Source organism: Clytia hemisphaerica, unplaced genomic scaffold, assembly GCF_902728285.1.
Source record: "Clytia hemisphaerica strain Z4C2 unplaced genomic scaffold, Clytia hemisphaerica genome assembly, whole genome shotgun sequence".
Classification (NCBI taxonomy): domain Eukaryota; kingdom Metazoa; phylum Cnidaria; class Hydrozoa; order Leptothecata; family Clytiidae; genus Clytia; species Clytia hemisphaerica.
In genome coordinates, this window is record NW_027103851.1 from 2,714,859 (window position 1) to 2,725,813 (window position 10,955).

General features: G+C 34.1%; 1 protein-coding gene across 1 annotated transcript; it reads right to left on the reverse strand.

Annotated features, from left to right (window-relative positions):
• Positions 1–3,719: 3,719 nt before the first annotated feature.
• Positions 3,720–10,905, reverse strand: LOC136807790 (uncharacterized). Its single transcript, XM_067064415.1, has 6 exons — positions 10,477–10,905; positions 9,771–9,867; positions 9,142–9,194; positions 8,764–8,887; positions 6,592–6,722; positions 3,720–4,696 (listed from the first exon to the last, which is right to left on the reverse strand). Exons 1-6 carry the CDS (start codon positions 10,865–10,867, stop codon positions 4,635–4,637), a joined length of 858 nt encoding a protein of 285 aa, XP_066920516.1. The 5' UTR covers positions 10,868–10,905; the 3' UTR covers positions 3,720–4,634.
• Between the last annotated feature and the right edge of the window lie 50 nt (positions 10,906–10,955).

The window sequence follows — 10,955 nt, forward strand, 5'->3', positions numbered from 1 at the left end:
GGGTGTTTTTCCACTGACAGATTAGAGAAGGATAATCCGAAGTCGTTAACTCGACAACAAAAGAATCAATTAAATAAATCCCGATTATGTTGGAAACACAAACTCTATCCATTGAAAGTTAAACCAAATTGAAATATCGTTAATCTCCCATTGTTTTATTCGTGAAATTTTGCGTAGCAACTATTTAATAACTCTTCCTCAGTAACCGAAAACTTGTCTTTGGAAGCCTGTTATGACAGTTCTGTGACAAAAATGGAGAATGTTTTAACAATGTACGCAGCAAGTAAAGTTTTTCAAGGCAATAGAGAAAGGCGTCGGCGAAATTTTTTACAAAACTTGTACTTTTACTACAGACGTAGTAAACTGAAAACCCAACTGATATTATTTCTTCTCTCCTCAAGAATGGCTCAAAGGAGATATTGGATGACCTGTTATGATCAAAACTGGTTTAGGAATCTTTGGGCGATACGAAATAATCAAATTGCTGCTGAATTATTTAAAAAGGAATTCCGTGTTAGTCCACAAACATTTCAAGAAATCATTAACATAGTAACACGGCCCATGATACGACAGAACACAATGTTACGTGACGCCATTCCTCTTGAAAAACGGGTTGCAGTTGCTATTTGGCGTTTATCTACTGGTAATAGTTACAGAGTAGTGGCAAAAGCCTTCGGTGCTATGTTGTTGTAAAATGCGTCATTCAAGATTTTACCGTAGTTGTTTCTCCACATTGACACCAACATGTCGGATTCTCCGGCGGTCCAGGTACAGCGTTCGCCCTGATGTGGTTCTTGCTGCCGTTCCTGCCTTTTCTGAGAATTCATTTGTTGACCTTGTGTATTCAGTTGTTGAAAAAATGTTTGGTTGGGAGCCTGATGCCTGTGACTTCCAATTAGTTGTGGATAAGAATGATTGTACACCCACTCTTCAAAAGAAGGAGGTCGAATATAGCCATATTTTTGATGAAAGTATACCAAAAAATCTTGATATGCTGCTCTTTGATCCATCTTCGAACATATGCATACATATGACACTTCAGTGAAAGAAATTGTCCTATTTATTGCTAATCCACTAAAACTTGCTCAGGGGCATGTATGAAGTTACAAAAGATTTTACGATCAAAGCCTGATGTTGATGTGGGAATTAAAGCCCTCCTCTGAAAAGAAACCATTATCGTGTTGCATGCTTCTTTTCATTTCTTTTTACGAACTATAGAATTAACCTTTTCACAGTTTAACAACCATTTCATTAAGTATATTAGCTTGATTTTGTCAGTGGAAAAACACCCAATATGTTTACCAATGTATAGCAAAAGAAATTCTTAACGCGATGATATTAAATCGATTCTTGTAAAACTATCAGAAATCGAGTAAATTCAAGATGAAGTTATAATTTTCTCGAGCTCTAGCTAAAAGTTTGCGCATGACCAGGCTTGAAACAAAAGAATTTTGTCACAATACGCTAATTACGCAGATTTAGTATAGCGACAACAAAAGAAACCTATTAACTCGACATAAACTCCCTTAAGGGCAAGAGACCTGGTATATTGCGAGCCGTTTTTTCATTGTTTTCCAGAAGCTGTTTTTCCATCTCTTTTTTCCTCTGTGTCAACTATCTCCAATTCGAATCTACCGTAATTCGAACCAAAACATTGGTCCCCTCAGCTGGAAAGTGGTTTAAACTACTCTTTTTCTGTAATTCGAATAACGTTTTTGGTTCCTTGAAGATCGAATAAGAGAGAATTTATTTGCAGACTTTTTGGGGGTTCCATAAACTGGACTCGTTTGAGTGAAACAATAGAGCTATTTGTTTATACATTTTAATTTTCTATTACTTTTTAGTTTCTGGTACAGACATCTTCAAATCGGGCAACAGAATATTGAGTTTTGGTCTAAGTGGATAATGAAAACTAATTTCATCATGGGAGAGACGTTCAAAGAGTGTACGCCATGTTTGTTTGAATTGAGTATGGTTACTGGGTCATTTAGCACAGCTTGGCATTCTTTTAACGAATTTTAAAAGACTTACCCAGCCAGCACACAACGTCAAAACAACGTCCATTTGACATTCATAACGTCCAAATAACGTTATTTGAACGTTAAAACAACGTTGTGTGCCAGATGGGTATTGTGGTTGCAACTTCTTTGGATTTGTAAAAGAGGAAACCTGTTTTGAACGAAGAGAAATTCTGTTAAATATCAAATATAAGTTGAGAATATATCACAAGAACCAAGACATTTTGCTCATCAACCAATCTCAAAGCATGATTTTTCTAAAAGGACAACCCAGCTGACACACAACAGCGTTTCAGCGTTATAATATAATATGAACGTTTCCTTAAGTGGAATCATGAATGATTGTTTGCTGTTTTGCAGGTTTTGTTTTTATACAAGTGTCTCCGTTTCCTATCAGACACATATTTCATATCAGGACAGTGTCTACCTATTGTTATATCGTGCTGATATAAGCAGAAAATATTTTTCTTTCCCTCTTTTTAATCAATCTTGCTCCACATTCGTGTCAGTTCAGTACAAAAATGCTTGTAAATTAAGGTTGACGAGTAAGCAAACGCTATCAATCTTATTTAAAAACAAAACCTTTACTGTATTTGAATTTGTTTATTTCCCGAAAAAGGGAGTTTTTTTTATTGTTTCAAAAGCTGAATTTAGAAGAGAACTTTTTTACAAAAAGAAAAATACTGCCTTAAAATTCATGTCATTCTTCTTCCAAATCATCAATAAATCTCAAAAGAACGGTTTTATTTGTCTTTGTTACTAGTACCGATATTTAAAAATGAGTGGTATACAAAAAAATCCTGTACAAATTACAGATCGCGTAACGGCCCAAAGTAAAAAAAAGTACTTTAGGCATACAAACTTTCACGAGCAGAAACTTTTGCGAGGTCGAAAATTCGTGAAATTCGCGACATTTACTTTCGCGAATTTAACGAAAAAGTATTTTTCGCGAGCATAAACTTTCGCGAATCAAGACATAAAAATGAAAAATTGCACATGAAAAAATGGCTTTGAGGGACAAATACTTCTTCATTTCGATTGAAACTTTTGTCTTGTGATTTCTGAGGCTTTAAAAGGCTGAAAAGTGCCATAAATCTTACATTTTATTCGAAGTTTTAAGTTTTACAGATTTTCTTATTTGTCAAGAATTTTTCACGAGCATAAACTTTCGCGAATGGCCCTTCCAAGAATTTTCAAAGACACTTACTTCCGTGAAAAGAGCTAACATTCGCGAAAATCGGGAAAGTTTCTGCTCGCGAAAGTTTGTACGCCTTGTTTGTATATAAAAAGTTTATGGATGGAAAAAGTAAAAAGTTCCGTTTTTTTAACTAAAAAGAAGTCTGTTTTCGGCCTTCGACTAGTCTTTTAATATTGTATTATCGATATTACGACATTTTAGTTGTCTATGTCATATAATATACATTGAAAATATTAAAATGGACGTGAAAGGGTGTTGTGATAAATAATATTAATATACTTATGAAATTATGTACAATATATTGTAAATGAAAGACCTGCTTTTATGTTACGTCAAGGACAAGTTTTTGACCCTCAAATTCGAGAACTAACGAAAATAAAAAAGGTATAAAAGACAACTTGGTCTTAGAGTTGTTCTCATTTGATCAGGATCTAAAGCAAGAAAAACTAACCGTCTGTCATCAAAATAAACTTGGTTTAGGATACACAACTCTGTAGTGTTTGATAAAAGGCTGTACACGCTTTATTTTTTTACAAGAATAAACTTTATAAGAATGTCCATATGATGAAAATGGCCAAAAAACTAAGAATATGCTAAGAATATCACCATCATGGAATTTTGCTACTAAAATTAAGAATGCCATTTTAACAAAATTTTCAATTATAAATTATCAATTATCCCCAAGTTAGGCTCACGCCTTTTACAAAAGTGCCATTCTATGCTTGAGATATATATGTACTAAATGTTAAATCTAATATGAATTAGGATCCTAACCTAAGAATGTGCTGTAAGAATATTTTAGGATGATTTTCCCAAAAAAGTTAAGAATATCCATGATGAAATGGATTTACACCATTCTTATAAAAAAAGCGTGTATATCAACATTACTTTTGAGTCAAATCATGTCCGTCTACACCAAGGTTTAACTCCAGAAGTATCAATGAATGTCAGTTTTGATATTTTCGTTATCATCATCGTCGTGTTTTGATTGCCGTCGAATAAACCATGACATTGGCATTCCATCCCCAAACATGTCTTTCCGTCATAACTGTTTTTTTTGGTATGTCTGAGACATTCATTTGGTGCTTCATAGGCCCTTCTCCCGTTTACAAAATATTTAAACCTGGAAAATAAGTTCTTATTTATGACCCAAAAAACTTTACTTTATTTGATAATTTTTACAATTGTCAAAAGAAAAATAGTTTGATTTTAGTCTATTTTTACCATATTTTAGGTACAAATTTCAACATTCTTCCAAACCCCAGTTTATCCCACCCTCCCTGTTTCTCAGACACCTGAGAGTAATCGTCCGATAAAAGCTCCAAATACATCCATCAGCTTTCAAACCATTCTATGGTCTGTTATAAGGTTATGAGGGACCTTTAAGAGTGGTGGTTTCCATGCATGTTCGGTTTTTATTATCCGTTCATTCCGAAGGTTAAGATTCTTCCTCCAGACTTAAAGATATCTTTTCCATCGACTGAAAAATAACAAAAGGAAAATTAGTTTAGATACAATTCATGATATTCATGACGTAATGTTTTCTACGGAAGTACCCCAGTTTTAACCAGTAGTGGCAAATTTGAACTAGTTAAAAGTTGTATAAAATTTGCCACTACTGGCAAAAACTGGGGCCTTTCCGTAGAAAACATTACGTCATGAATATCATGAATCAAAGTCATAATATTTAAGAAAAAATTTTACGAAATCTTATAACCACAAACGATTTGGAAGTGCTTTAACTTAGGTTGGAAGGGTAGAGTTTTAACTCTAAGTTTTAGAATTGAAATATTCGAATAAATTTATCAATTAGCCCAAAAGCAACTTTCTCGCCCGAACTTTAAATTGCTAAAAACGAGGAATTAACCAAAATTCTCAATATTTTGACTGAGATTGTACAGTGTGTCCCAAAAAAAGCGGACACATTTTTATATAAAGTAAAATCCTTACAACGCATTATCTAAATTGGGCTTAGAATAATCGAAATAAGAGTTTCTTTGTAATCAAAAGATATCCCATTCCCAAGATGATTACATAGGTTTTTGAGGTATAAATATTAAGTCTGCAAGCCATAAAATTTGGGACAAATTATGATGGTTTTACTTTATATAATTTGTCCGCTTTTTTTGGCACTCACTGTATGTGTTACAAAGTATAAGTATAAGTCCTCGACCTGTTCTTTTTTAACAGAAGGATTTGGAAAATCTATAAATAACAATGCGGAGACAGCGAGGTGGTTGGAATAGAGAACAACTTTTTTATTTTATTCGCCTCCAATTTAATCACCCATTCCTTTTCGGTAATATTTCACTCTTGAATATCTTTTCAACAAGCTTAAAATCGCTATCTAATTCGATATTTTTGTTTTACTTCGAATAAACGCCCCCCTTCTTTTAAACGCCCCCTCGAATAAACGCCCCTCCTAAAAGGAAAATTATTTAATAAACGCCCCCTCAAATAAACGCCCCCTTCGAATGAACGCCCCCTCTAGAGGAGGGCGTTTATTAGAAACATATGACTTTATTACTTCAATATCAGTGTTGATTGGGTTTGAAAAGGAAAATTTTAGTCATTTCTTGTAACCAAAGCAGTTTTCGATGCAATTTCAATCGTTGAACCAAAGAAATTTTGCACTAAAATCCTGATAAAGAACTAAAACAAAGGGTATATTTGTTCTAAATATTCGACTTTAGACTAAAATAACTCACACACAAATGCCGGATGGAAAGTAAAATTAATGCAAGATTTAAAAAAATCTATCACACAAAGACAAAGAAATTGCTTGATGCCAACATCAAAAGTATGACGCACATTTTAGAGGTTTCACTTTTTCTTGCTTGAGAAAGGTTAAAGGTTCGCTTCTAGCTTCGGGCTTTTACTTCATTGGTCTTAAATGAGACAGTTTTAGATTTCTTTTGTAGTGCGTACGATTGTTTTTCGGTGCTTCACGTTTTTTTTTATAAAAACATCCAAAACTTTTGAAGCCTTCGAATCTTCTGAACTTTTTGATTTTGAAGACTAAAAATGTTCTTAATATGTTCTTACTTTCAGCACTGTGTGCGTATTCTTGTCCGTTTTACTAAGAAATCTGGTGTCCCAAAAGCCTTAAAATGTTCTTAACATTTTGGCCATCGAAACCTTATGTTCTTTTATATGGTTTGTTCTTATAAAAAACGTGTAAACGAATAAGATCGAGACCATCGAATAAAGCATTAAATTCTGAGCAAAAAAGTATACTACAACAAGTATTGAACAGTTCAGTTCAGGTCCTATGAAGGGCCTTTTAAATGAGAAAGTTTTGGATATCTTTCGTAGGACACACGAATTTTTATGGGCGCTAATAAAGTTGTTGAAGATGTATTGTAGTTGATATACCTGTGTAGTCAGGGAAATTATCATAAGCATCCATCGGTCCAGTGAATTCAGTCGAATCCAAATTATTGACTGGGCTTGAATCCAGTGAAATGAGTTTTGCAATATAGTCGGCTTCAGATACCAGTTCATTTCTTTGAAGAAAAACAATTTTTGGTTGCAATTTAAATTCATCAGAAAGGAGAACATAAACAACAATGGAGCGACTGGTACGTGTAGCCCTTAAGGGTTGTTTTTTGGAACTTTTTAAATTTAAATTATATTTAAAGGCGACAGTAACCAAAAAAAATCTAAAAGCCTATCTAATGATCAGTTTTATCAACTTTTTTTGGATTACTTTGATTTTACCTTCAAAAAACACAAGAAAAGTCAACTAAACTTCGAACATCATCAAGGGTGAATTTTTCATCGACTTTCTAAGGGTGATTTTCTTTTCAAACACACAACCGACGTTTCTTCAAACATATCTATCTCCGTTAATTCATGATATACAACATTACAATGTCTTGATTGACGTATTGACTGATTTTACGTCACTTACAACCAATCAGCTATTCATGAAATTCATGATGTAATCTTTGCGCCTAAACAATAGATGTGATGTAACAACTTTGCCGTGGCAAAAAAATTGTCCCGCTAACCTATTTTGTATTGAAACCGGTGTCACAGTAAAATATTACTCCCCAAAATTTATACTCTCCAGTCATTATTTACTGGGAAATAATTACTCCCCAGTAATCTTTTCCCAGGAAATTATTACTTCCGGGAGTATAAATTTACGCAAAAATAATGACCCCCTTCGGGAAATCTTTACTCCCCTGATAGTATACCAAAAAACTGGCATAGATCACGATCAACATTCGGTTTCCTAATCTTTTTTTTCCTGTTTATCATGAATAAATAACAAAAACAATATGGAAACTTTTACTGTTATTTTGACATTTAAGTTGAATTTAAACTTTTTTCTTGAGTGCGATTTGCTTGGGTTAGAAAATTGAGAGATATTTTAAAAACCTGGTACATCTTGACACTGCAACACTGTTTTCTTTATTTTGAAATAATTCTTGAAATTTAATTCAAAAAATTCTTGTTTGTAGAGCTTTTTCTTGGCCCAATAAAAATTCTAATAAAAAGGAGTATACTGATTCCCCCCCCCCGTTTATTCAACCCCCCGTCTATTATATTTTACAGAAATTTCGGACCTCCTCCCCCTTTTATATTTGGACCCCTCTATTATTCGGGTCCTTAGAGTAGAATATTTCAAAAGGAAAATAAACATAAAAAATCGCTACAGTGGGGATAGCATTCTTTGATTTTTCCCCGAACGGATGAAAATATTCTTGGCGTCACCAGGTGTACAGTTCAACGGGATGGGTGGGGGTAACAACGGGTCACTTTAACTTGTAGATGATTTTATGGCTAGGTTTTCTTTTACAACAACCACAACAATAAAGTTTATGGATTACAGTATGCATACATTTTTAAAACTTCTCTACTTAGCAAGTGACTTCATTGATTGGAATGTCCAAATCGAATGTTTAATTCGAATATGCAATAGCCGGAATTCACCAGGGAGTCATAATTTACTGGGAAAATAACACTCCCCCCTAATTAGAGCAAATAAATTTGCAATTTGAAAGGGAGTAATTTTTTCCACGGGGGAGTAATAATTTCTCAGGTAATTATTACTCCGGGGGTCATTTTTTCCCGGGAAATTATAACTGAGGGAGTGATTTTTTCAGGGGAGTAAAGATTTACGGTTACACCGGGGGTTTACAAAAAAGAAAGCTTAATATCTTGTGACGTAATATAATAGAATTAAATATCTTTTGGAAATCTATTGCAGATAATTAAAGAATTTCAATGAAAGAGTTTTTTCTTTGATTTGGAGTATTTGGACTTCTGTATTAATCTTTTCTTATTTTTCCGGGGGTCCTTGCTTGGAAAACATTGGGGAACGCATTTGTTTTGCCACCAATAATGGCGGCCAAATGTTTTGATTCGGAGTGTCAATCAACGAAAAGATTACATAAGATTACATCATGAATATCATGAATTGGGTCCGTGATGTAATGTTAGAAGACATTACAATGGTAATGAATAAGTCGATGAAAAGTGTTCATAAAAAAAATACAATTCGAACTAACATCAAATTTGTTTGAAAATGATTTTTACCTTTGATCAGTCAATGTATGTTCGATTTTCATTCTGCAATAATATTTGGCGTGCAAACATTTCCCATAAACATAATCCGTTGATGTTACGATGAATTCAAAATATGTGAAGAAGGGACTCAATCCTGAAAACAAAAAAGAAAATAAACTTGCGGAATCAGATAAGCATTAAGGATGCGATGGTTAAGGATGCGATGGTCAATATTGCTCCACATCTTTGTCAATTCAATGTGAAAAGCTTGTAATGTAGAATTGATGAGTAAGCGCGAACGAGATCAACTTAGTCTAAAAACAAAAAATAACATCCAAAAAAAATTGAAAGCAGTGCTAGAAGGACCCGTTTTTTTCGTTAAAATTTGAATTGTGTTTGACTCATTACCTTTCCACGATAGCCCTTGGTCAGTTGTCATAAAACAATTCGATTTCTGTACCCTGAAAAATAAACACGATCAAATTAGACTTTTTCATAGTTTAAGTCGATGACTTTCATCTAAGAGAAAAAAAATCCAAAGACAGGAGTTTTTGCTTGGGAGTATCTTAAAGGGATTAATTTTCGCATGGACTTTTTTCACGAATTGAGTATCCAAATTTTTCGCATGGGAAATATTTCGCGAATCGCCCTCTTTTTCACCTAATTGTTTTCATTTTCCTAGGGGTTTCTGCCAAAGTCTGGATTTTAAATATTTCACGAGGACTAATTTTCGTGACTTAGGGGAGGAATCTTCAACTTTTGCAAAGCAAGAAAAAGTGAAGCCTTACGATTTGCATCGCTTTCAGAATGAAGGATAGCGCTTTCATTATTTTCACGTGGCATATCTTTTGAAATCAAGTGATGAATTTTACTGGTATTTGTAGAATCAGGCGGGTCGTATGTTTTGGATTGGAATTATAAGTTGCTTTATTTCCTATCCAAGATTTTCATCTCTGGCCGCTTCGGGGCTTTGATCTCAACAAATGAGATTGAAAATGATGTTAAAACATTTTTATAAACAAATATAAGAGACTTACAGGTCAGCTTTGAGAGCACAAACAAACATCGTTTCACCAAGAGATGTGGTTGCCATGACGATCCCTTTCAATATCATATTCTCCATCCCTGGCCATACTGCAAAAAAAGTAGAAACAAAGAATTACCTGAAGGGAAATAACTTTCGCTTATATCGCGGCTTTTTGGCAAAACCACGAAAATTAGAATCCGCAAATTAAAAATTTGGCCGTTATTTATATGCGTTCAAATGGTCATTCTTCATACAGTATAAATTTATTCTAAACCTCTTAAGTAAAGTTTTTCATCAGGTTCACCAAATGTTCAGTTGAGATCATCGTTTTGACGTCAGATGACATCAATGCAATAATAACCTCTACCTGATATGCGAGAGCATTGGTTTCCAGAACCTAGACGTCACATACTAACCATCGTCTAGATTTGAACATGTTCACTATGTCTTATCGTCTCCAATGCTTCTCGCACCTTCCTATCAAATTTATTTTCCTCTTTTTTAAGGAGCGATACATCATCCCAGTTCAGTCCCTCTTTACATATCCTCGCTTGATTCGTAATACCAAATAAATACCACTTTTCGTCCTTGACATTTTTCTCATGTTGATTCACTCGTGTGGATACTTTAAGCCCTGTTTCACCATGGTATACCACATTTGGCCATTTTTCATAAAAAAGGAAAACTTATTATATAAGGATTGAGTACATGCATACCTGGCAGCTTAAGAAAATCATTGTCCTCATTAGATTTGTCGTCGAACAATTCATTTGCAAATTCGGGTATCTGTGTCCCAGTATGTCTCCACTGTCCATCTACATTTCGAAGGTGAGCAAGAGATCCAGTTCTTTCTTTTCTCCAACATGTCAAAATTTTGCCACTTTCAATTCCTGTTGTTTGATTCAAACGTTTGGTTATGTAAAGATTAAACAAATCTGCTTTAGAAGTAGTTTTCTTTATATCGTTGTTAAAACTGGATAAGAAAGTTTCCTCCGAACTCCCATCATCAATGAACTTCATACGTCCTGCTTGATCGTAAAAGAATTTGGAGTTTTTGCATCTTGATGTTGATTGCTTCAGGAAGTAAGCGGTTGTTGATTTGTCCATGTAAAGACAGGCCCCTGTCTTCGCATGCCGTAATCGGAAACGCTCTAAAATACGAAATGATTTAAAATTTTGCTTAAAACGATACTTT

Coding starts and splice junctions, on each gene's coding strand:
- LOC136807790 (XM_067064415.1), bottom strand. CDS start 10,867: ATGGACAAATCAACAACCGCTTACTTCCTGAAGCAATCAACATCAAGA. Junction 9,195..9,770: donor TGTGCTCTCAAAGCTGACCT/GTAAGTCTCTTA, acceptor TTTATTTTTCAG/GGTACAGAAATCGAATTGTT. Junction 4,697..6,591: donor TAATTTCCCTGACTACACAG/GTATATCAACTA, acceptor GTTATTTTTCAG/TCGATGGAAAAGATATCTTT.